We start from the raw sequence: 25,943 nt of genomic DNA on the forward strand, positions 1-25,943 counted from the left end.
CCTTTCCCTCCTGATCTTCATTGTTTGGTCTGACAGCAGCAGAATGGAAGCCCCAGAACACAGCCGCCTGGGTGGTGGGAGGACAGCACTCAGAGGAGCCCCTACAAACCCCCTGCTCCTCCTGGCTGCCCCCCCATCCCCTCCCGCGCCCTTGGGGCTCCCAGAATTTGTCTGTGCCTAAGGATTCTCTGATCTCTTTCAACTCAGTGATTTAAACATTTATTGAGCATTACCAGTTTGCCAAGTGTTGTTTTTACAGATGGGGCAACCAAAGCCCAGAGAAGTGACGCGACTTGCCGAGAGTCATAGAACTAAGTAGTGACAGAGTCAGGACTTGAACCCCGGTCTCCAGACTCCCCGAGCCGCACATAGCAGGGCCCTGAGAGGTGGCTGAACATGAGGAGAGGGGCGGCAGGGTCTCAGGCCTCCCGTCCAGCCTCAGTTCTCTGCAGTGGGTTCATTTTTAGTGGGTGAACTCCCACGGGAGCAAGTATGGGCACCAACAGTCCCCTCCCGTCTATCCAGACTCCAGCTGTCTCAGCAAATTGAACCAAAAGCACACCCCATTCCATCCCCCAACATTTGTTTTTTGTGAACAACTGATGCCAGGGTGCAGGGACCTCATCTTTGACTGATGGTGGCCCAGGTGACCCTGATCTGCGGCAAAGACGTCCTCTCTGAGCTGGCATGGCTCCTTCCTGCTTCCAGGAGGTACAGCGTCTCATAGGACCCCAGCTTCGCAGCCTGGAATGCAGCACCGTGGGGTGCTCCCCACCAAGGAGTTCAGACTTTTATTAAAAGTTCAGGAGTGGGATGTAGCCAGGGCCAAGGGCTGGAGGTCACTGCTGGGGATGGTGCACTTTACGCGTGTGCACACGTCTCTCCCAGCCACAGGTCCTCCCGTCTCTGCCCCTTCTTGACTCGCTATTGCTCTCCCTTCATCATCCTGGGATGGAGGGCCTCACTGGTGACTGAGATGAGGCCAGGAAGGGGATGCACGTGGCATGGGAATATGTCTCCAGGGGCTCCTGTCCCAGCTGGGCAAACGGCAGGCCACAGCCACACCCAGATATTTGGACTCTCGCTTCTCTCACACCTTCTCCCACGTTTAAGCCTACCTCAAGTCCCATGTGGGATTCCATCCTCTGTCACTGATGCCCTTCCTCCTCTAGCTCCCATTGCCTCCCCAGGACACCCCCTGAAGCCCTCCCAGCTGCTTTGCTTTATCTATTATGCCTACTCATCTTCACCAAACCCCATCTCTAGCTTGTCGCTGCCCTATTTTCACTGACGGGTGAGTCCCTGGGTCCAGAGTTAAACTATTCAGCCTGGGTTTCCGGGTCCCCTTTCCCTCCACCACAATTCTCCACCCGTTATATTTCAGTCTCCTTCCCAAGGATCCTCAGCGACTCCTCAGCTTGATGCCCACTTCCTGACAGAACCCCCAGTCTGCTTAGGGGAGGGCTTCTCAAAGCGTGGTCCCTGTTCTGGCATCAGGACCTGGCGTGTTAGAAATGCAGTTTTAGTCTCTGCCCCAGCCCTACTGTGTCCGAAACTATGGGAGTGAGGTTCAACCATCTGTGTCCCCGAGCCCTCCAGGTTGACCCTGATGCCCACCCCAGTTCACAACTGCTGGCTAAAGTCACTCTCTAGGTCTGACTCAGTCCTCGGCTTTCTGATCATCGAGCCCTCCCACCCGTACTCAGAGAGATTGCCCAGGTTCTTGGTTTGAAACAGTTGCCAAAGGCATATGTCCCTGTCTTTCCCACGTGCATGCGCTGTATTTCCGGAATAGGAATCGGATCTCTGGCCATCCTCCCCACACATGCCTGGGTCAGTGCTCCGGACCCAGCTGGCACCCAGTAAGCCACGTGAATGACTCCCTCTCACAGTACCCCAAGACTGAGTCTTGTTTCCTGAGGGCCCCGTGTCCCAGCTCTAGTGAATTCACGAGCTCCATGTCTCCCCTCGTTCTTCTCTTCACAACTCTGCTCTCCCCTCCCGCCTCTGCAGTGGCACTTCTGAGGTCTCCCTCTGCTGTTAGAAGATGGTCGTCCCTGGCTTGCCTTGCCCAGGCCCAGCCCCAGGGCCCTAGGGCCCCAGCTCTGGCATCTCCCCTACAGTTGGCTTCCCTGCATCGTGGACGAGGGGATCCCAGCCCCAGCCTTACCTCTCCTGTGTCATTCCACAATCCTAGTCCTAAAACTCTTCCCTGTAGCCCTCCTTCACACCCTACTGAGCTGCCCTCGCAATCTCTCAGCCTGCCCTCAGCCTGTCACGGTGGTGAGGGTGGAGGCAGGAGGACAGCCTCTCCCTCTCTGCCTGCCCCCTTCCAGCTTTCTCTGCCCTGGGCTAGCTCGGGCTGCTGCGTCCAGTGAGACAGAAGCGCCAGACTCATGGAGGCTGGCTGAGGAGAAGAGTGGGGACTAAAATGCAGCCCACATCTGCTCCCCAAGCTGTGCACCCTGGTTTAGGGTGGTGTAAGTCTAGAGGAAAAGGGTGCCTTTTTAGAATTTGCACAAAGATGCTCTGTGAGTTAGCGGCAGCCCTGAGCGCTCCACCAGCCTGTCAGCCCATTTATCTATCTACTGGCTGTCTCTCTCTGCTTCCATCTTCTCATCTGGCTCACACAGGCCCATCCTTCTGTCCACGCATCCACCCATGAACAGACAGGAAGGTCAAACACAGACAGGCTGGGTAAGTTCACCCATCCCCACCCTCCATTCTCCTGAAATCAGGATCTCTCCCGTCCAAGTTGGATCCCAGACCTGAGATTCTGAGGGGGCTCTCCAGCTTTGGTGCATTCATAGGGACCTTGCCGGACTCCTTCTCCACCTACGATATTCAGCTCCCCAGGTACCTGTGTCTGCTCCTGCCACAGGGGTCTGAAGGAATCTGGTCATACCTTGGATTCACTCTCTGGGGGTGGCAGGCAGCCATTCTGCTCTTTGTCAACCCCAGCCCCTTCGCCCGCCCCCTCTCCCGCCTCCTCTTCCGCCTCCTCTCCAGGCCCCTCTCCAGCCCCCTCCTCCTCCACCTTCTCGTCCAGCCGGCTGGGGATGGACCAGTAGAGATGGGCATCCAGTCGGGCCGCGGCCTCGGCCAGCTCCCGGGCGCTGCATGAAGGTGTGGGCACCTCAAAGGTCTCGTGGAAGCTGGCGTAGTCTACTTCGTAGAAGCCATCCTCCAGGGTCAGCACTGAGGTGAAGCGGTGGCCCCATAGCACCTCATCCACCAGGTAGGAGCTCCGAGCTTGGCATGTCATTCCTGGGGGGAGGGGCATAGGTCAAGGGGATCCCAGCCCCAGCCTTACCTCTCCTGTGTCATTTCACAATCCTATTCCTAAAACTCTTCCCTGTAGCCCTCTTCAAGGGCCCCCAACCCCCTTTGGTCCAGTCTACTTTCTCTTCCTTCCCAATTCTTGTACCCCTCCTCCCCTCCGTTTACCCCAACTCTTCATCTCTGGCCCACATTCTCCCTTCCCCTCCATTGGAGATGCCAATCAGAGAAGCTTAACTTTGAGAATGACCTTGGAGATCATCTAGTCTAACTTGCCTCTCTATACAGGGTACCCCACTGGAGCATTCCCAATAATGTGCATTTAGCTTGCACTTGATTACCTCCTAGGATTAAGACCTCACCACCTCACAAGGAATCCCTTCTTTTGCGTGATAGCTCTAACATTTGAGTTGTTCTTTATACAGAGCCCAAATCTGCTTCCCTTAGTCTCATTCCTTTGCTTTATGACACCCCTTCAAGTAACTGGAAGCAGGAGTCTCAAGTTTCATCATGTCTTCTCTCTTTCAGACTGAATATCTGTCTCCCTTCACCATTCCTGTGACCTGGCTTCCAAAAATTTTACTTTCTTGACTGCAAACCAGAACGGCCAAGGAGGATGCTTTAAGCACTTTGAATGTGATAAATACTCCAACCATGGCCTGATGCACGCATAAGAGAGGGCTCACTGCCTCTCCTTCTGCCCATGAATCTTTAGCTAATAGGGCCCAAGATTACATTATATAAACATTTTGGGAAGCTGCATCACATTGCCTGTGGCCAACTAAAACCCCCAGTTCTTTTTTCACCAGAGCTCTTCCATGCTGTGCTTACATAAGTGATTTTTTTTTAAGCCTAAATCTAGAACTTTATATTTATTCCTTTTAAATGTCATCTTGTTGGGTTTTTGGCTCATTATACTTGCTTTTCAGAAGCATTTTGGATACTGACTCTCTCACCCAAAATATTACCATCCTTTCCAACTTTGTCTCTCTAGAAAAATCCGACAAGCTCCCCTCCCTCTCTCCTTCACCTCACCCTCCCCCGTACTCCTTGCCATGGCCATGTGTCCTGTTTTCCCTGTGGGGTGGCCACAGCCACTGCGGCAAACGCTTCTCTTCTACTTGGGGTCTCTCACATCCCCCTCAGCTCATATCTACCTTTGAACAAAGGAGAACGGAAGAGTGAACACTAGCTGACCAGAGACTGGCTCTTAACACTGAAAGCCCCACCTTGAGCCAGTGTGGGGACATTGGTATTCTCTGTTCCTTTGGCTGGCATAGGAAATGTCCAGGAGAGGAGGGGAAGAGGAAACAAAAGTGACCCTGGAGAGAGGGGGTTCGAGGAAGAGGGTGAGGGGCTGGTGGTACCTGAGAAGAGGGTTGGGCAGGGATCTCCCAGGTACCAGCAAGAGTGCCAGCTGGTGAGATGAGAGGAAAGGAAACTGGGTGAGTGGGGAAGCGAAAGGAACGGGGTGTGGTGTGGGGGAAGGAGTGAGGAAGACTGGGGCAGACAGTGGTACAGGCTCGGAGTGGAGCGTGCTTGCTGGCCCCAACTTCGGATAAGCCAGCAGGGGACACAGGCAGCAGCCACAGGGCTACCTGGTGGGCCTTGGGTTATCCACTTGCAAGCTTCTCCCATTTCTATCCCCGTTAAAAAAACATGTTTTGGGCCCCACCAAAGCATACAGGATCTTAGTCCCCAGACCAGGGATCCACCCCAACCTCCTGCACTGGCAGCTCAGAGTCTCAACTGCTAGACTGCCAGGGAAATACCCTCTCCCTTTTAGATCTCAAGTATCAAAGGACTCATTTGCTGGTCCTGCTACACTGGTCTTGTCCTACCTGCTCCCAAACCTTTCACTGTGGAGGCCTGAGTTGGAAATTCTGACATTACAGGTACATTGCCAATTCCTTCTGGAAAGGGGCTCGAAATGTTCAGGTCATCTGTTTCCTTTGTTGGTGAAGACTGAGCCTTTTGATGGACTGGGAAACCCAGGTAGAGCTGCGAGCAGCTGTCAACCTCTCCTTAAGGTCCAGGCTAGGAATAAGAGGTCATAGAAAACCTTAACCATCAAATTCCAGAAGCCTGGACCTCTTAGTATTGAAAAAGATTGCAAACCTTAACCTTCCCTCCTACTCTGCACCCTAAACACTGAAGCCAGACTGCCTGTGTCCACTGCTTATTTAGCCTATGACTGTGGACAACTTAACTTCTCACTGGGGCATTCTGCTCCCTGAAAAATGAGCACAAAAATGAGAAATAACCTCAGCAGGGTCCTTCATGGGGCTTGGATTAAATGAGCTCAGAGTGGTAAAGTGCTTTGGAAACGTGGAGGGCAGGGAGTAAGCACTGGGTTGGCTACTGTCATTGCTGCTGCTAAGTCACTTCAGTCGTGTCCGACTCTCTGCGACCCCATAGACGGCAGCCCACCAGGCTTCCCCGTCCCTGGGATTCTCCAGGCAAGAACACTGGAGTGGGTTGCCATTTCCTTCTCCAATGCATGAAAGTGAAAAGTGAAAGTGAAGTCGCTCAGTCGTGTCCGACTCTTAGCGACCCCATGGACTGCAGCGCACCAGGCTTCTCCGTCCCCTGTTTGCACTTCTCAGCCAGGGCCCTGGCCAGGGCTACTTCAAGAGGATTCCTGCCTTTTCTCGGCTCTCTGGGGGATCACTCTGTTCACACACTTCTCCCAACCCAGGTCCCGAATCTCACCTCAGCCTCTCTCATCCTCTACCAGCCTCTCCATCCATTCTCTACCAGTCCCCCCATCCCTCTTCGCCCCCTGCTTCGTCCACCCTGGCTCCTCTAGGTCCAGTTCCCCGCCCACCCGCTCCCCTCCCCTGCTCCTCCTCCTCAGGGCCGCGCGCACCCGTGGCTTCCACCATGCCCTCGAGGATGACCACGATCTCGAAGTCGTCCCTCTCGAGGGCGCGGCGCGACGCCTCCCAGAAGGGACTGGCGGCGTCGATCTCGTGGCTGATGACGAGAGGCGAGACGAGGAAGAGGCGGTCGTCGCCCGTGTCGAAGCCCACGCTGAGGTCGGTCTGGTGCAGCGGGATGAACTCGCCCTCCAGCGTCTGGCGCGAGCGGATGAGCTTGGCGCGGATGGAGGCCTCGACGATGTGCGAAGATCGCAGGTCGCCCACCCGGAACATGAGGCAGAGGCGACCGTCACGCAGCGACACCACGGCGTGCGAGGAGAAGACGAGCGTGGCGGCGCGCTTGTTGGGCTGCGAGATCTTGACGAACATGCAGCCCACCATAAAGGCGTTCACCATGGAGCCCAGGATGGCCTGCAGCAGCAGCAGCACGATGCCCTCGGGGCACTGGTCGGTGATGACGCGGTGCCCGTAACCGATGGTGGTCTCCGTCTCGATGGAGAAGAGGAAAGCGGCCACGAAGCCGTTGAGGTTGTTGACGCACGGGGTCCACGCCGTGTCCTCCAGGTGCTCCAGGTCGCCGCGGCCGTAGGCTATCAGCCACCAGATGGCGCCGAAGAAGAGCCAGGTGAGCGCGTAGGCCAGCACGAAGAAGAGCAAGCTCAGGCGCCACTGCAGGTCCACGAGCGTGGTGAACAGGTCGGTCAGGTAGCGGTACGTCTCGCGCACGTTGCCCTGCTGCACGTTGCAGCGCCCGTCCTTTTCCACGTAGCGCTGGCGGCCGCGGCGCCGCGGCGGCTCCTCAGTGCCCGGCGAGAAGGCTGCGTTCTCCTGAGCCATGGCCGTGCCCGCGGGCGGCGAGGTCACGGCCCGGGCGGCGGCGCGGGGCCTGGAGGGGCTGAGAGGTGGGCCATGTTAGCCGACCCGCCAGAGAGGCCGAGACTTCCGGGCCTGCGCGCAGGGGCCGGGTGGCCCTGTGCGAGTCCCTTGCTGCCTCTCGGCCTCGGCTTGCCGCATCGGTAGAATGGGAACGATACACACAGCCCTAGCTGGCCCCACCCGCAGCTCACAAAATCGTGAGGATCCAGTGGGATAGGGTGTATGAACTGGATCGCACTCTGCATGACTGATTATTTTAGAAGGAAAGGGCAGGGCGTGGTAACAGAGATCTTGGTCCCACTGCCTCTAACGGGGCTGTACAGCACCTCATGGCCACCCTCAGGCAAAAGGCCCTGGGCAAGAAGGGAGTTTCCTGAGATCTGTACGCTGTGAGCTTCTTGAAAGCTGGTGGTTCATCTTCCTCTCCAGGGCAGAGCCCTCCCTGCCCAAAGGCCTCCCACTTCCACACCACCCAGGCTAAAGTCAGGCAGTCTCCTTATTCCTGATCTCCGCCTTCAGCCTGCCGGCTAACCAGGCTCTTTTACCATTCACCAGGAAACTGACGCAGAAAGTCTTTCCCATTTCTCCCTCTTTGGACCTTGCTTACTCTACTCCCAACCCCCCTCCCCACACATCTTCTTCCTCTCAAGAAGCTTACAAAGGAGAAATGAAAGTGGTGGAAAGCGAGTGAAAAATCTCCAGTGGGCAAAGGTTGAACATTCCCACCTTAGGAAATTCCCACTGAGAATTCTCCCTGAGGACTGACGCTGGTCATTGCAGCTGTAGCGTTAGCCCCATTTCCCCTGGGTTATTTCCACAGTGGAGACAGCCTGCAAATGGGCAGGAGGGTCGGAGGATGTGAGATCAACACGGACAGCCAGGGTAAAAGAAGCACAAAGTTCATCAAGATTAGGCTTGTAACCCTCTAGCAACCTACTCCTGATGAGCCTTTAACTCAGATAAGTGATTGAAGCACCCACATTTACCTCTCTCCTCCCTTCAGTTCTCTCCCCACCCCAGCCTCCCACCTCCCTTGACTATCCTCACAACAGCCCCCCTCCATATGTCCCAGATCTCACATTCCAAGAGAAGCCTACCTGATTTTGCTTTAAATTCTTCCCTGTGAGCAGCTCTCTGGACTGCAATCTGCCCTGAGAGAGAGAGACCCAGAGCCCTTCCATAGGCATCTAGGGACCCCTAGGAGGTATGGCCCATACAAGGAAAGGTAAAGAATAAAGATTCAAGGTTTTTCAACCTTCCCTTCTTCCTGGGAATCATCCTCTTCTCCCATTCCAAGGAATCCTGGACTGGTTGTAGTAGAGTGGTGGACGGAAAGATGTGACATAAGGATCACAGATGGTCTGGACATTTGACCAGGTCCTGGGGAGAAACTGCCTGGATATGTAACTCCAAACCCAGCACTCTTGAATTTAAGTTCTGGAGTGAGGTGTTCTGTAGATCTTTGGAGGCTGTGTGGGTGTGGGTGTGGGTGTATGTGTGGTGTGTGTGTGTTGCTGGGGTAGAGGGCAGGAGAAAAAACCAAAACAAGATGGCTTGGAGCTTGGGGGCATCCCCTATACTTATTTTTCAGGAGGAATCAGGGACACATCCACGAGTCCCAGTGCAATGGCAGGTTAGGGTCTTCCCCTCCCCCAGTGGTGAGTGTCCTTTTCTCTCCCCGCAGCTCAGGATATCCTTGAGAAGTGATCTCCAAGCACTGACTGGCTTAGAGATCACAGGTCCTGCAGAAAAGTACCTGAGCCCACTTATTCCAGCTTCCATCCAGGTGGGCTTTCAGATGTTCTCTCAAGGTCTTAGGTCATCTGACCCCCAATCTGCCTGCTTAGGCAGATTTCTCTGCCATGTGTGGGGAAGAAACCCCAGAGTCTGAGAGTCCCCAGAACTCTCTCATCCTCCATTGCCCTAGGGATCTAGGTGAGCCTCACTTTGATTGTGTTCTGTCTCCTATCTTCCTTAAGTGGGGGCTGCATTTTTCTCAATGGGGCAGCAAAGGTGTGAAATGGTTGCCTCCATCCCGGGAGCAAAGACTCAGTTTCTGCAGCTTCCCTCTGGAGAGTCCTGTTCCTCCAGCCTGTTCCTCCTTATTTCACGTGCATGCTGTGTCCCATTTTCAGAAGACCCCACTGCTGCATTCTGCTGAATCTCCCTTTCTCCCACTTGAGAGTGCTGGCCTGCAAGGGGGCTTATTTTTTGGAAGGGGATCTGATGAAAACTCCCTCAGTAACCAGCTCTTCCCAAATCCCCACTTGCCTTGGAAATAGGGGCCCAAACCCAAGTCCCCCGCAACTCAACTCACAGCGTGTGGAGAGGAGAGTAGCCGGCAGCAGAGACCCCTGGGGGGTAGCGTCCATGCCCCTGACACCGCCTCCCCCTCACCCCAAGCACCCCTGGAGGGTGGGAGCCGCAAGCACTGCTGTTTCTCCTAAATGTAGCGGCAGCTCTGACTAGGACTTGCTATCTGTGTCATCCCCACTTCCCAGGCTCCCCTGCTCCTCTCCTGTTTCCACAGCAACCAGTCTGGCGACAGCTCTAGAGCATCCCCCTCCCCTCCCCAGTCCTGGGTACCACTAGAGGCTGATCCACACGCCATAGCTATTTTTAGCCAAAGTCCCTCCTCCTGGACAACTCAATGCTCGCCTCCTCACCCCCTCAGAAAAAAAAAAAAAAAAGAAGAAGAAGAAAAGCTGGCATGCTGGCTCTTTCCTAAGAAGCTCCTTGCTCTGAGAAAATACAAGCCCTGATGTGTTTGGGAATTAGGCATTTGGTTTCCCAGGGATTCACCTCCAGTCGGGCTTCTGGGTGCTGGAAGGTTTGAAGTTCCTGGAATGGCCTGGCAAGATGGAAAAGGCAGTGCTGAGTAATACGATCTCATGAGGCAGTTTTCTGGGTTCAAGTCAGGCTCTTGGTCAGGCCCGCCATCACAGTCTTCATTTTTAGAGAGGCCACCCTGATCCAGAAGAAAGTAGTCAGAGAGAAAAGAGATCCACCCAAGGAAGGGAGGTAGGGTCAGGGGTTCTGACCTTTGTCACTGATTTTCGAGGTGACCCATTTCAGTCAGCCACAGTTGCTCCATCTTTTCCAGGACATGGATATGTGCAAATAGCCTCTTTCCGCCTACTTCACAGGGTGTGCAGATTGAATGAGGCAATGTAAATAGAAGGGCTTTGGAGTATAATTTGTTAACAGTGAAAGGTCTAGAAAGAGCCCAAATGTCCAACAAAAAAGTCTAGGTTAGGGCTTACTAACTCTTCATTCAACAAACTCTTATGGAGCCCAAGTGCCAGGTAATGTGCTGGGTGGGAGCAGTTACAGAAATAAGTCCCTGCCCACCAGAAGCACCTGGTTGCTCGGGAGAAAGACACATAAGCACAGAATACTGACACTGCTGCTGCTAAGTCGCTTCAGTCGTGTCCGACTCTGTGCGACCCCATAGACGGCAGCCCACCAGGCTCCCCGGTCCCTGGGATTCTCCAGGCAAGAACACTGGAGTGGGCTGCCATTTCCTTCTCCAGTGCATGAAAGTGAAAAGTGAAAGTGAAGTCGCTCAGTCGTGTCCGACTCTTAGCGACCCCATGGACTGCAGCCCACCAGGCTCCTCCGTCCATGGGATTTTCCAGGCAAGAGTACTGGAGTGGGGTGCCATTGCCTTCTCTGAATACTGACACTACTATTAAGGATTCTTTGAGTATCAGCTCTGAGCTAGACACACCTCATTTAAAAACCCTGGGTGATACCCTATGAGATAAGTACTATTTTCTCTATTTATGGATGAGAAAACTAAAAGTGAGAAAGGTTAAATGGTTTCCTGAATGTCACAGAGTTGGATATTGGCAGAGAAGTGGTCACACTCACACATCTTGTCACTCCCTTGGTAATGCAACATCTATGGCAAAGCAATATAAGCAGTTACTATGTTCATACATGTAAACATGCATGTAGGCACACTGTTACATAAAAACCAGAACGTGAAAGTATTCTCTTTTTTTTTGGCCACCAACTCAGCTTGTGGGATCGTAGTCCCCTGTGCTGTGCTTAGTCGCTCAGTCATGTCCGACTCTTTGCGACCCCATGGACTGTAGCCCACCAGGCTTCTTGGTTCATGGGGATTCTCCAGGCAAGAATACTGGAGTTGGTTGCCATGCCCTCCTCCAGGGGATCTTCCTGACCCAGGGAAAAACCTGCGTTCTTTAGTCTCCTGCATTGGCAGGCGGGTTCTTTACCACTGGCGCCACCTGGAAGATGCTAGCTATGGTCTTCCTTCTCATTATCCTCCACCCAGGCGGCTCCTGAAATCCCCGCCCACCCAGCGCCACCTTCGCCTGATCTAGTGCCACCTAGTGAGACCTGCAGGGGGCACTCCTGGTACACTGCCCTCCTCTTCTAGCCTTCTCCCCTGTGTTTCTTGTTCTAAGTGGAAATATCGAGTTTTCAGCCTGAGATTGGCATCAGGAGGGCAGCTAGAGCCCCGTCAGCATCCCTGTCTCCTGGGCCTAGCCCTGTCACCTGAGCCTCGGGACTGCTAGCCCGCCCTTCTCTGTCCTGCCAAACAGCCACTCACGTTGGTGCCACTGTGCCAGGAGCCCAGGGAGAAAAAACGAAACTCCTGGGCAAGAACATATTTGCATAGGACTGGCCCCATTTCCTGGAGAGGGAGATGGCAGAGCTGACAGGGCCCCCCAGAAGCTGTATCAGCCAGCCCCCTGCCTCAGTCTAGGCTGCCTTGAGCATAGCCTTGCTGACAAAGAAGAAGCCCACAACCCCCTGCCCTGCTTTGCCGATCCTTCTGGTCCTGGATTTTACTTGGTATCTAACCTCAACTCTTTGTTTATCATTGAACTTGAACAGAGTGAGGGAAAAAACATTTTCTTAGGTGCCAGGAGACAGAAACATAGGCAAGATCCCAGCTGTCAGTATTATGGGATAAAGCAAGCAACTTTACAAGGAACCAATTAAATATGTCAGTATAGTGTGATGATGGGAGATTGGGTTTGGAACTGGAAAATATTGAGGGCAGGAGGGTCACAGCTGGGGCCACATTGCTGGTCTATAAAGAAACTTAGTACAAAATAGCAAAAAGGAACCCTCTCTGGGCAGATGTACTCCTTATGGCATGTAGCAAGTGGTACTTTGGGGTTAAAAAAGTGAAAACGGGAGTCCCTCCAGTAAACACTGCTCTGAGCCATGATGCAACAAAAGGCAAACTGAATGCTGGTCCTTAGTTTGCCCCCTCAGCAGGTGCCTTTGTGCAGTCCACAAACTGTGCAACTGTATGTGGCAGCCTTGGGATCAACCAATCTGGGAAGGTTTCCTTGAGCAATATCATGAAACTTCTTGGGTAAAAGGCTGGAAGTGGGAGAAGAAGCATGATGGAGTCAGGAGATGGTTGAGGATATCAGCTTAATGGAGCAAGGAGGCCAATCAGATAGATTATAACAATTTCTATAGATTCAAGGGAGATGAGGCCCTAGAAAGTTCAGAGGAGAGGGAGCATATGTTTGCCGGAGTGCATGTGGCTGGAGATTAGGATGGAGTGGGGAGAAGTGGAGCACAGATCCAGGCACACCGAGCCCCAGTGGGCTTCTGAAGCTGAAGGCTTTGCTGTCTTCTGGCTGAGTTCAGAGGAGCAAGAGGATCAGAGCCTTCTCATACACAGGTCTATCTTGCTTTATAGGACTGGCTGGAAGTAGACCAGGATTTAAAAGTCAAGGCCTTTAGAGGTAGTCCAGAATTAGTCCTCACTTTACAGGTAAGAGACGGGTCCCAAGAGAATACACAGGACTGAGATCCGGGCTGCCTGGCTCCTGGTCCCTGGTTGTTCGTGTATTCCCTGTTACCTCCCTCCTATTGCAGTACATTGGGTGTTAATAGAATTTCTGTCCATTGGACCAATTATAAAGGTCTTAATTTAAAAAAAAAAGGAAAGTACTGGTGACAGATTTTATTTTCTTGGGCTCCAAAATCACTGAGGATGGTGATTGTTGTCATTCAATTGCTCAGTCATGTCCAACTCTTTGTGACCCCCTGAACTGCAGCACGCCAGGCTTCCCTGTCCTTCACCATCTCCCAGAGCTGGCTCAAACTCATGTCCATCGAGTTAGTGATGCCATCCAACCATCTCATCCTCTGTCGTCCCCTTCTCCTACTGCCTTCAATCTTTCCCAGCATCAGGGTCTTTTCCAATGAGTCGGCTGTTTGCATCAGGTGGCCAAAGTATTGGAGCTTCAGTTTCAGCATCAGTCCTTCTAATGAATATTCAGGATTAATTTCTTTTAGGATTGACTGGTTTGATCTCCTTGCAGTCCAAGGGACTCTCAAGAGTCTTCTCCAACACTGCAGTTCAAAAGCATCAATTCTTCAGCACTCAGCCTTCTTTATGGTCCAACTCTCACTTCCATGCATGACTACTGGAAGAATCTTAGCTTTGATTAGATGGACCTTTGTCGGCAAAGTAATGTCTCTGCTTTTTAATATGCTCTCTAGGTTGGTCATAGCTTTTCTTCCAAGGAGCAAGCGTCTTTTACTTTCATGGCTGCAGTCACCATCTGCAGTGATTTTGGAGCCCAAGAAAATAAAGTCTTCCACTGTTTCCATTGTGAATGGTGATTGCATCCATGAAATTAAAAGACTCTCGCTCCTTAGTAGGAAAGCTACGACAAACCTAGACAGTGTATTAAAAAGTAGAGACATCACTTTGCCAACAAAAGTCTGTATAGTCAAAGCTATGGTTTTTCCAGTAGTCATGTATGGATGTGAGTTGGAGCATAAAGAAGGCTGAATGTTGAAGACTTCATGCTTTCAAACTGTGGTGCTGTAGAGGACTCTCGAGAGTCACTTGGACAGCAAGGAGATCAAACCAGTCATTCCTAAAGGAAATCAATCCTGAATATTCACTGGAAGGACTGATGCTGAAGTCAAAGCTCCAATACTTCGGCCACCTGATGTGAAGATCCAACTTGTTGGAAAAGACCCTAATGTTAGGAAAGATTGAAGGCAAAGGGAGAGGGGGGCTGCAGAGGATGATGGCTAGATAGCATCACTGACTCAATGGACATGAGTTTGAGTACATCCAGGAGACAGTGGAGGACAGAGCAGCCTGGAGTGCTGCAGTCCACGGTGCCGCAGAGTCAAGACACAACTCAGCGACTGAACAACACAACAAGCGAACCACCTAGTTACAGAAATTCTGGGAAGAACACTTTGGTCATGTGATTAAGCATCCCGTAACTTATGTCTTATAAATGTTTGTGTATATCTCATTTACTGAAAGGAAGTGGTATATCTAAATAATGAATCCATTTGTGGCTGGCAGGGGGAAGGCTCAGTCCCTCTCTTGGCTTTCTCCTCCGTGGTCTGAATTATCCAGCTAGTAGGCGCCCTACTACTAATGGAAATTGTTTAGCCTTATGGGGCCTGAACACTAAAATGCCCCTTGGCATCCTCTCCTTGTCAACATCTGCTGTTTCTAGGTGGCACCCCTGACTGTGAAGTGTTGTCTACTCTGAGCCTCCTCATGCCTCCTGACCCAAAGGTTCCCTGTCCTCTGTCCACTGGCCTTTCCCACCAGGAGCCCCTCATACAGCTGCCCGCTTGTGGACTCTCCTCCCCAAACGGGTTTCTCATCTCTGCGGCCCTCTGTGCTCTGAGGAAGCCCCTGCCCTGTTACGGATGAGATAAAGGAAGAGATGAGGCCAAAGTTGGAAGGAGTGAATCGGAAAGGAATCATTGAAAATAAGAAAGATAGAACTTGCTAAAGTGAGGAATGGGGTGGGGGGGGGAGGTCCTCAAAGGACACCGGTTCCCCAAATTGGGAAACACTGGACACTGCAACCCTGGCAAATTTTTCATACAAACGTGTGCTCATAATGCCGAGTTTTTGTTTCAACCATGCAAATTCACTCTAGTATTACCTTGAGACAAACTTTGGAGTCCAACATACGTGGATTCAAATTCCAAATCTAACACTTTCTGCTCTGTTACCATAGATGAGCTGCCGAACCTCGCCGTTTTCCCATCTCAAGTAATACGTGTATCTTGCATAGTGAATGCTCACACATATGAATTTCCTATGTCTGTACTATTGACTCCATATTGGTCTCCTAGTGACTGTTTTGAGACTTCTCTTTTGTAACAAGACAAAAATTAAAAACTGACTATGCAAAAAGCAATATACATAATAGATATCTCTATAATTGTATAAAACATAAAAAGAAAAAAACTTTTATTTAAATCACTATTTTAAAATGGAAAACTCAACAATGCCATTCAAGTTATCTGTACACTTTCTACAGTCTCCACACACCTGCTATTCTAGAACGTCTAAGTGCTTTCTAACTGTCCAGTCCTGCCACACCTTGAGTTTCAGTGAATGACTTTTCTGAGCTACACAGAAGTGAAGACCTTTTGTAAGGAACTTCTCCAGAGACTTCTTCACCACTAGGTATCTCTTTCTGCTTCTGCCCCTTGATTCTTCCTCCCCTCCAACTCCTCAGAGGAGTACTCTAAGCGTCAAGCTAGTGAGTTTGGGCTGTGACCTGTTAGCAAGGGCCACCAGTCTGAGGTTTTGATCCAAGGACACAAGGAGTGGCATGGTGAATACAGGCTGCCTCTTCCTTTGAGACTGGAGGGAAAGGTGAAGGGCGGGTCAAGGTCCTGGGCTGCTAGGGATCTTCCTGACCCTAAAAGTGGCCATGAAATGAAAAAGAATATCCTAGAGAAATAGGCCAAAGGGAGACATGACAGGATTTAGTTGACGTCCCGATGGATGGAGCACAGTTGGTAAGGGTGAGAATGAAGATGACTTCTAACTTTTTAATCTGATTGACCGGGAGAAACACAGAGTAAGTCATGAGAAGTCACAGAAGCCATGAGAAGTGTCACACTGGGGGTGGAAGATGATGAGTTCAATTTGGTGCCTGTCCAGTTGAGAGTGGAAATCCCCAGCAAGGAACTGGAATTGTGGAGGTAACCCTCTAAAGACAGCCTAAGACTGAAGACAGAGATCTGGGTATAACTCAGGAAACATAGTTGGAGCCGTGTAAACCATGAAGGCTCCAGGGGCAGGACAGGGAAAGAGAACATAAGGCTCAACCTTGAGTATTGGAGGAGGAACCTGTAGGTTGGGATGTAGGGGCAGTGGAAGAAGAACAGACTGGAGTGGTCCAGGCCATAAGAGGCCTTCTGTTCCATGGTTAAGAATTTGGACTTGATTTATAGACAATGGGCAGTCATTGAAAGCTTAAATTGGGAAGTGAAACAGTCAGATTTGTGTTTCAGAGGCACTGGTGTTTCTTTTTAAAAGAAGGATTTCATGATTCAAAGGATTGTTAGAGTGGAGAATGACTAAAGGCAGGTGTTGGAAGGCTGCTGCAGTAATCCTGGTGAGAGGTGATGGGGTCCTGGACCACTAGATGATGAGCTAGGGAGGAAGGGAGCGGGATTTAGGGGATTTAGAAAAGGAGATGCAATGCTTAGATAAGGGAGGTAAAGAAAGAGTCTAGGATTGCTGCCAGGTTTCATATTGAGTCACCTTTTTGTTCAGGAAAAGCCTGGAATTGTTGCCAGGTTCCCTCCTGACCCACCTTTTTGCTCAGGAAGAGTCTAGGATTGCTGCCAGATTCCCTCCTGAGTCACCATTCTGCTCACGTCCAGATTAACCTCCCTAAAATTCTGCTATAGCTTTGTCTCCCCCCTGCTCAGTACACCTTCATTGCTCTCAATCGCCTTCAGAGCTGACCGTGAATGGGCACAGCTCTATATTTGGTCCAGGTCTTCCCCCACCACAATCACTATACCCGTGGTGCTTACCTTCAGCCCAGTGCAACCCCCTCTGCCCCCATGGCCTGCCCCATGGGGGTTGTTTGAATGGACATTTATCCATCATAGGGCGTTTAGAAGTTGAACTAAGCTAAAATTTCAAGTTTCTTTCCTTTTCTCCCCCCACCAAGATGTGTATCAACTCAATATGATAATACGGTTTACTGATTAGTAGTTAAATATCTATGATGTATAGAAACGGGGAAGTAAATGTTTTCTTTCTTAATGCATGCCAAGAATGGGAGATTGTGGAGAAAAATCTCTCAAAACATGGATTCAGATAATCAAATAAGTCCCTTGTGATGATAAGGTTGAGAACCACCATTCTATATTCCAGTCCAATGGAACACTTTTCTGCTGTTTCTTTCCCAAGCCTACTTGTGTTTTCCTGTCCTCCCAGAACTGTTGAATGCAGCTGTCTCTGCCTTAAATTCCCTCCCCATCATCTCCTAGTACCTGAATCCTCTGCATTCTTTAGGGACCTTATCGGAAGTCTGTCCTCCCACCTAAGACCTCCTAAGTAGAGTGCTCTTTCCCTTTCTGCAGCCTCTGGCACCTCCCAGGCACTAGGGCTGCATGTTCTGCCCCCCTCTCAAACCAAGCCACTGTAGGTGGTAATGATGTCTGCGCATTTCGCAGGACCTCACTCAGCGCTTAGAAAACGGCAAACAGCGTGGAAATGGTGCCGAGGGATATAACCCCGTAGCCCCCGGAGCCCGCCCCTTAGGCGCTGCCTGTCGGGCCACTGGGCGGGTGCTGAATTCATTTCCACCTCATTAACTCGGCCCCAGGCCCGCCCCCGCCAGCTCCCGCTTCTGTTCCCCATCCCTGACACGACCGCCTCCTTTTTCTTCCTTCTCTTTTCCTCTGTCACCTTGCCAGCTCGGCTTCTATCGCTTCGCCTATCGTCTCTCCATCTCTCTCTCCTGAGTCTGTCTGGGTCTCTGTCTTTGGGTGTTGCTCTCTGCCCCGTTCCTGCAGCTGTCTGGGGCTCCGCTTCGTTGCTCCACACGCCCCGCCCCCTGCCCAGGCCCCTCCAATCCCGGCGGCTCGGGCCTGGCGCTCCACGTTCCCATTGGCCTGTCCGGAGCCCCCCGCCCCCGCCCGCCCGGCCCCTCCAGGTCCCTCCATTCACGCAAAGTTTGGCTCTGCGCTGCGGAGGGAGGGGGCGGCCCGGCCCGGCCCAGCTCTGCCCCCGGCCGGCCCGACCCCAGCCCCGGCCCCTGGACCAGCCCTTATCTGATCCCAGCTCCGAGTTTAAGAGTCCTGGCCCTGCCGGTTGCACAGCTCCGTTCCTCACGCCTGCCCGCCCCGTCCGTCCGTCTGTCCCGCTGCCCATCCGAGGGGCCACTCCACCCTGGACCCAAGGTAAGACCCTGGCCCTAATGAAAGAGTGCTGCCGCCTAGGCCGGGGTCCCGTTTACCTCACTGTCCAGAGATACCGGGGCCCCCAGTCCCTGGGTCCCTCCCTGACTGGCCTCAGTGGTACGGTCCTATTCCTTAGCCTCCCACCTTGGGCGTCTGGGAAGGGCTCTCCAAGAAGGGAAATTTACCTAAGCTGGTCACCTCAGCGCTTTCAGCCCAGGAAGGGGCTTTCCTAATACCCCTTCCTATTGGGCAGACCTGGAGTTGCATCACAGCTTTCCAACTAATTCAGTAACTACCACATATAACCATGCATGCCCCACAGGCACTCCAGACAGCGCCCCCTTTTCCCAGGATCATCAGGTTACTCCCACTCCCATGCCCAGCCCCTTTCCCCCTCCCCATGCTGTGACACATAGTGACACCCACACATAATTCACACAGAGGAAGAAAGCTGTGTGTGTAACTACTGCTCATATTAGACAGCTCAGATTAGGGAGATGTAGTAGCTTGGTATGACTGGGACCCCCTGCCCACTTAATTTATTCCCTCCACTCCAACTTTCCTCCCATTTCAAGACATGCCTCCCCGTTAATAACCCCCTCCCCACTGCAAAGTGAGACAGTTGGGAAAGTGGGGTGGTGAAGAAGCCAATACAAATTTGGACCCCAAAGGAGGCCTAGGCTTAAAGCCTGATGCTGTTGCTTACTGATACACATTCTGGCTAAAGATTTTTAGCCTGTCTGCCTCGGTTGTGGTGCTTGAATTTTTTTTTTTTTTTTCCCCCCCACCAGGACTGCTTTAGGCATTTCTGGGTGGGAGGGAGATGGTGAGAGATTCGGTGTCCTACGAGGAGTGACGCTTGTTTAGGAATGAGGGGGGTTTGGGGTGGCTATCAGGAAACCAGTTTGAGGAGAGACCAGCAGCTACCACTGAGTTCCATTTAGTTTCATCTTAAAACTGTCTCCCTAATCTCCAAGGATTTCTTTTCTATGTTCCTGGCATGATGGTGGGCACCATCCTGTGCTGAGGGGCAGGCTTGTTAATTCCTCATAGTATAAGCTGGGTACTAGGGACCAAGTGTAGAAGGAACCAGGTGTCCTGGTTTATAGTTAGGTCTTCAGGGAGGAGGAAATGAGGGAGGAGGGTGAGGGAAGGCATCATGCCAAGGAGGGGGGCCAGGGCTGGTCTACAGAGGCAATAGGCATGGCCCAGGCAGTGCCAACTCCTTTTCGCCGCCCTCCAGTCCTTTGGTGGTGGTGGCGCGGGAGGGAAAGAGGGGGTGTTGGGGGTGATCTGGGCCAGTCCAGCCTCCCAAAGCCCTTGCCAACCTAGGCCCTGAAAGGAGCTGCTGTTTTCTGAGCCATCCCCCCACCCTCCACCCTCAGCAGAGCAGCCAACTTGTCTCAGTGGATATCAAATGGCAGTGACTCCACACAGGGGGGTGGGGGGGCAGGGTTATGGTCCCATCCCTTCTGTGGTTCAGTGCAGAATCCCACTGCTGTCCCCTACTCTGGGGGAAAGATCTGTCTCCCCAACATCGCCCCATATGCAGTCTGTGGATGCATCTGTTTGTGTGGGAGGGTTAGTTGTCAGGCCCTTGGCATCTCCCACCTCGTCCCTGTGCCCCACTGGATGGTGGGTGCCCCATCTCTGTACCTGCACCTCTGTGCACACTGGCTTGGGCTAGAAGGGAAGGGCATGGCATAAGACCCAGGGCCCTCCTTCCCCAGTCCTCCCTAGGGACCAGAAAGGCTGGCACACTTGGATCTGGGTGAGCTTAAATGAAGTCCTCTGGGGCCATGCTGGGATTGATGGAATACGGGGTTTAGGGCTCTGGGTGGGGGAGTGAGTCAGGCAGAAAGACCCACTTCTACAAAAAGGAGAAACGGCCTCTTGCACCTTTTAGTAAAATGTTTGGTTTCTGCACACAAGATGGAAGGTAGGCTGAACCCCCTGGCATTGGTGGGGAGGGAAAGAGATGTTGGGCCACAGAGCCCCTCAGCTTTCCTGCCAAGGGTTATTTAGGACAGAACGAAGAAACTTCCACTCTCAATCCCCTCCCCAGCCAGCCTAGATTCTTCTCTTGCCTGACTGGTCAGTGCTATGGTCCGGGTTGAGGCCAAGCTGTCCAGGACGGTGGTGAGGCCCTGGAAGGGGCAGAGAGAAGGGAGAGTCCAAGGCACACTGTTAAGATGAAACTGCAGAAAGATTAGAGAGATGGGAGATCTGGAATCCAACTGTTTTAGCATGCAGTGAAGGGTGGTTGGAAGGGGCAGCTCTTGGGAATCAGAGCTTTCTGAGTTTACCACATCACCCCTTCTCTTCCATAGGCTGAGTCAATGCTTTTCTCCCTTCATCCAAGATTATTATAGACGTTGCCACCATTTTCATGGAGACAGTGCATTTGCGTGGTCCCTCTTCATCCCCTCCCCCCATCAGAACCTTGAAAGGGCAGAGAGAAAGGGATTATGGGAAAAACCCTCCCGTGGGTGTCAGCCAGCTGGGAGCTGGATTTGAGGTGGTGGGGAGAAGGGAGGGGTTGGCTATGGAATGCAGGAGAGAAGTGAGAACTGAAATGGTGGCCTGGAGGAGGCTGGAGAAGCATGGGCTTGAGAGGGCTTAATTAGCACTTCAGGTCCCTGAAAAGGTGTAGTATTCAAGGAGTGGATGTGGCCAATGGCAGAAGACCTAGGGAAAGGGTTGGGGCTGCAACTTGAAGGACTTAGGCTAGATTTCAGGAAGCATGTCCATAGAAGGAAAGAGATCTGGAGTTTGGAAAAGAGAGGGAGACCACCCTGTGGACTCTAGCAAAAACAAAAAAGCTCCCAAACAACAAACAAAAGCCCATCATTAAGGCTTGTGAGGGGAGTTGTGAAACTCAGAGAAATGCAGGGATTACTGTATCAGGCCAAGAGGCCTCTTCTGGAAGGAAGGTGCGACCCACAGCACGTCCCAGGGTGCATTTCTGTTGCCTGAAAGGCAGAGGCATAGCAGTTAGGAGCACAGCCTTGGAGTCAGACTTCCTGGGTTTACAATCTGTCTTCTGCCGCTTTGTAGCTGCACATTCCCTCATCCTTACAATGGGGCTAAAAGTTATAGTTGTGGATTAACAGAGTCAGTATTTGTAAAGGGCTTGGAATGGTGCTCAACAAGTGGAAACTAAAACAGTGCAGTTGTTGGCTATCGTGGTGTCCCCACGTCTGTGACTCTTTCTACTCCATCATCTTGCCTGGCTCCTGGGCCTGCCACAGCCCTTCCCTGGGGCTTTTTCTGAGGTCTGTCCTAGGTCTCTATCTCTCCACCCTTCTAGACTTTGGAAGGGTGGGAGAATTATCAAGTTGTTGAAGATGAGCTTCCTGTCTTCATTCCAACAGTCTGGCCACAGCCAGAGCCTGGGTCTCCACGTCCCTGGCCCTTTCTTTCCATAAGTTTTCACCTAGCAGATGTCTTGCATTCAACTCAGATATGACAAGTGTAACTGAGCTGGTGAGCTTCCCTAAAAGAGTGTCTTTCCCCATTCTGGGCAACTTACTTCTTCCGGCCAAAGATGGCAGCTTCTTTCTGTCCCCACATCTCACCCTGGTCCCTCCATGGGCCTGCCTGTCCCCTCCCTGCCCATTTCCCCCCACCCCCCACAACTCCTTTCAGGTGTGTGAGCCAACCTCTTCCCTGTCCCCCGATCAGCCCGTCCATCCCATTAGCCTGGGTGCCCACAGCAGCCTCCTTAGGACTTTCCTGACTCCCGCCTTTCTTTCTCCTTGATTCTCTCCCTTTACCTCACGGAATCATCACTGCAATTGTTATCATGAAGCATCAGTTTTACCTTGCCCCTTTCCTACCCAGACATCTCTATCGGTTTTCAGACTAAAGTTCCCAATCACAGTCTTCAAGCTGCTTTATATCAGCCTTTCTCCTATCCCCTCCAGCACCCCCTCTTTAGGGACCCCAATCTATTCAGACCTTGTACTGGGGGAGCATATCCCACGGCAATCCCTGAGCCACACCCTTCTACCCTGGGCCCTCACATAGGCCTATGGATCTTAACCTCACGCCTCCTGCAAATCTCCATCCTCCTATTTCCCTATCTGCTCTATCATCTTGTACCCCTTCTTGTCAGCATCCTGCCTGTCCCTTGTCCTTTGTGTCTATGACTTTGCCCAGGACATCCTGGGCAGTGGTAATACTGGATGGGACATCCTGTCTCCTTCAATAACGGGGGCTCCTCTAGGGAGGGGCCTACACCCCTGTCAGATTGTGGACTCCCTGAAGCAAGCGCATCTTTTCCCTCCCTGGATCCCTCTACCCCAGGGCACAGAGTGCCTACTGACCAGCTTGATTCTAGGTAAAAAGTCTTTCTGGTTGCTAATTCTGGGGGAGGATCCTGACTTTTAAGGCTTTAGAAGCTTAGGAGTGTCCTAGACTAGGGTGCACATTCGTGCATGCTAAGTCACTTCAGTCATGTCCAACTCTGTCAAGAATACTAGAGTGGGTTGCCATGCCTTCCTCCAGGAGATCTTCCTGACCCAGGGATCGAACCTGCATTTCATACATCTCCTGCATTGGCAGGCAGGTTCTATCCACTAGTGCCACCTGGGAAGCCCAGACTAGGGTATACATAAGATCCTATTATCCAATTCTCCTGGGAACTGCCAGAGACATTTATCTCCTACCAGGCTCCCCATCCTGTGGAGACAGTTTCATCCGAAGATTACAGGCAGCAGATTAAGCATTGCTGGCCCAAACACAAAAATCCACATGGGTATCCACAGAAGTTTTCTCTCTTCACCAGGAAGGTCTGCCCCTGCCTGATGTTGGACTTGTCAGCCGGCATCTGGATTGCAAAAGGGGCAGAGACCAGAATCCAGCCTGAGACAGGCCCGTGGTCTTGAGCATACCTCTGGGTGGGAGCTTGCAGGCTAGGAAACATGTGGAGATAGTTCTCAAGTGGGGTTAGGCCTGACTTTTTAGCATTATATACTCAACTTCAGCCCTCATTCTAGTTTCAACCCCAAGACTTTTTCCCCACATCCAAATCTCCCTGGTTGATCTGCTTAAAAAAAAAAAAGCCACAGGCAACAGCAAGAGGAGAAGGTAAGGATGTCTGAGTCTAGGGCGGTGGCTCTCACACTTGTAGATTTCAGGACTCCCTTCACATCTTAAAATTTACTGAGTTTTGTTCATGCGGATTACATCTGCTGATAGGTTAGAAAGAGCAAACTTAAAATATGTATCACTTCATTCAAAAATAACAATCAACCTGTTTTAGATGTCAACTTTAATGACATTTTTAATGAAAAATAGCTATATTTAAAAACAAAATTTAGTAAGTGGCACTGTCTCACTGTCTCAAATCTGTGTGATATCTGGCTTAACAGAAGACATTTGGTATCTCATATCTGCTTCTGCATTCAATAGGTTACAATATCACATTGATTCTGGAAAATTTTACTGAACACCCATGAGAAAATGAAAGTGAAAAAAAAAAAGCAAATGACATATTAGCATTATTATGAAGATAGGTTTGGAAAAGCCCTCAGTGATCTGAATATCCTGGCTGATTTCTCTCAGCTGCCCATGGTCTTCTGAATATTTTCACTAGGGAGGCAGTACGGGGCAGTGATTCATCATGTGGGCTCTGGAGACAGACTACCTGCTTGAGCTTGAATCTCAGTTTTCCCACTTGCTAGTTGTACAAGCCTGGGCAAATTATTAACATCTCTGGGCTTCAGTTGTCTCGTCTATAAAATGGAACTTTTAAATAGTGTCTAGTTTTTAGAATTGTTGAGAATTAGATGATGTAAGGCTAGAAAAAGGCCTAACATAATGCTGAATAATATGAGCTCTTAGTAAATCCCAGAGCCTTGTCCCTGAATCCATTGCCCATGGGCCCAGAAGGCAGGGTGATGCAGAATTGACCTTTCCCATGTTGCAGATGTGGGCTTCTTGAACCAGACAGAAAAAGTGATTTGCGCGAGGTCCCAGAAAAAGTTAACAGGGTTGTTGGGCCTGAACCCAGGAGTCCTAATTCTTAGTCCTGCACTTTCCCCATCAGACTGTTTCAGTGGAGGGAAAAAACTCAAGATGCTCGAGAGGGGAGCAGACCTTACCTTTCCCCCAGTAATCCCAAGTGTGCCATCCATGGCTAAGGGCAGAGCAGGAAGGCGGGTAGCAGGGAGGACCTCCTGACATCAACAGCAACTGCAAAAGGAGAAAGCAAGCCAGGAGAAGACATTCCTCAGCCCAGGTTTTCCATTGTGCCTTGCGGTGAGCACCTCTGTAAAGTGGCCCCAACCTTCTCTCCTATGGGTTCCTGACCCAGGGCAGAGGAAGTCTGTAATCAGCAACACTGCTTCTCCGGGGTGTCCCTTTTCCTGCTGTCTGCCTGCAGCCCTTTCTCAAGCATCACTCCCTCTCAGTCTCCCAGCCCTGGGGTGCCTTTCCGCGTTGCTCCAACCCTGCCCTTTGTCCTGTGGAGCCACAGGCAGTGCTCGCACCTTGGGAAGGCAGGGCTGGTGCAAAGGTGCTAGTCAGGTGGAGGAGGGATGCGGTGGGGGTGTCCCTGGCCAGGAGGAGAAGCCTCTTCCCACAGCCTGGGGAAGGGGATGAGGCAGATGGGGGAGACAGACAAACATGTGGTGGTGGGGGCAGGGGTGGAGGGGAGCTAGTTCCGGCTCTTCCTCTATCAGCCAAATCCCCCTGGGCTGAGCCGCAGGCACTACCTTGTCTGAAGCCTAAACACCCCGAACTCCAGGCACACACCCTGAGCAGAAGGATTCTGGACGGTCAGGACCCACATGCAGCCTGGCGACTCTGACACATGGCAGGCTGAGGTTTGAGACCTTCCTGCCTGTTGCTTGGTTTTGCCTCTCCCACCCACACAGTTCCCTTGAATAGATGGGAAGACTGAGGCCAAAAAGTGGGTGGGCTCAGACTGCCCACGTGCTTCTTCAAGAGTCCAGCCTGGGAGGAAGGATCCTGGTCTCCCACAGCACTGCCCCTCCTCCTCCCAGTCCCCCTGGCTTTTTCCACTCGGAGAGCCCTGACAAGTGGCAGGTTTGGGGGCCCTGGTCTGTCTCCTTCCCCTGTCTCCTGGGCAGTGCCCCCAGGGGAGCCCTTGGGGGCTAAGATCTCTACAGCCTCAGCCCTGCCCCATCCCCTGCCTCCACCCACGAGGCTGGCAGCAGCGCCCCCCTCCTCCCCTGGGCTGTGGGACAGGGAGAGGGCCGAGGGGCTGGCCCTGCATACTAATGTCCTGCCCATTGTCAAAGCCCCTTTGTGCCCGGGAGCTCCATTGAGGCGGCTCCGGGGCGGGCACAATGGGGGCTCTGTCCCCGAGTTCCCCCAAACAGTCACCTGCTTTCAGAGCCTCCCCCCACCACCACCCCCACCCACCCCAGTGTCCAGAGGGCCCAGTGAGCGCGGGGGAATGAGCCCAAGGCCAGGGGGGATGGGCAGGAGGCAATCCCCCCTCCCCTTTCCCTGGGCAGGCTGGGGAGATGGGCACCCGGCAGGGAGTGGCCCCGGCTCCCAGGGGGGCGGGGCCGGGCAGTCTGTGGACGGACTTGGAATTCAGGTTCCATGAGGCCGGCCCAGGGGAAGGGGCACGCAGCCTGCCCACTCCTTGGCTCCACATGCCCAGCCACCGCGGCTGGTGGCTGCCCGCCTTTCCTCCCTCTCCCACTACGAGACTCATATATGCAGAGA

At 52.2% G+C, this 25,943-nt stretch overlaps 2 protein-coding genes across 7 annotated transcripts in view; one reads left to right on the top strand and one right to left on the bottom strand.

The window, feature by feature from the left end:
• Nucleotides 1-196: 196 nt before the first annotated feature.
• On the bottom strand, nt 197-25,356 carry KCNJ9 (potassium voltage-gated channel subfamily J member 9). 6 transcript variants are annotated; one of them, XM_027528807.1, is made up of 4 exons: nt 24,999-25,356; nt 24,347-24,437; nt 6,149-7,056; nt 197-3,267 (listed from the first exon to the last, which is right to left on the bottom strand). In XM_027528807.1, the coding sequence occupies exons 2-4, from the start codon at nt 24,373-24,375 to the stop codon at nt 2,900-2,902; spliced, it is 1,305 nt and encodes a 434-aa protein (XP_027384608.1). In that variant the 5' UTR covers nt 24,376-24,437; nt 24,999-25,356; the 3' UTR covers nt 197-2,899. The 6 variants fall into 6 exon arrangements, with proteins under 6 accessions (XP_027384608.1, XP_027384598.1, XP_027384642.1 ...); XM_027528797.1 differs by having other exon boundaries at nt 24,959-25,356; XM_027528841.1 differs by lacking the exons at nt 24,347-24,437; nt 24,999-25,356 and adding exons at nt 7,764-8,234; nt 9,355-9,674.
• The window catches only part of KCNJ10 (potassium voltage-gated channel subfamily J member 10), a 35,244-nt gene continuing 27,306 nt past the window's right edge, over nt 18,006-25,943 (top strand). Inside the window, exon 1 of the mRNA XM_027528864.1 lies at nt 18,006-18,239. The gene's annotated coding sequence lies outside the window, so the exon portion shown is untranslated. The remainder of the gene's footprint in view (nt 18,240-25,943) is intronic.

The sequence above is a fragment of the Bos indicus x Bos taurus genome, chromosome 3, assembly GCF_003369695.1.
Source record: "Bos indicus x Bos taurus breed Angus x Brahman F1 hybrid chromosome 3, Bos_hybrid_MaternalHap_v2.0, whole genome shotgun sequence".
NCBI lineage: Eukaryota > Metazoa > Chordata > Mammalia > Artiodactyla > Bovidae > Bos > Bos indicus x Bos taurus.

What these genes read in the sequence shown, in the direction of transcription:
- KCNJ9 (XM_027528807.1), bottom strand. Translation starts at nt 24,375, where the DNA reads ATGGCACACTTGGGATTACTGGGGGAAAG. An exon ending in TTGGGATTACTGGGGGAAAG is followed by an intron (nt 7,057 to 24,346) that starts GTAAGGTCTGCT and finishes CCCACCTCTCAG; the next exon opens with CCCCTCCAGGCCCCGCGCCG. An exon ending in GGGCATGGTGGAAGCCACGG is followed by an intron (nt 3,268 to 6,148) that starts GTGCGCGCGGCC and finishes CCCTCCCCCCAG; the next exon opens with GAATGACATGCCAAGCTCGG.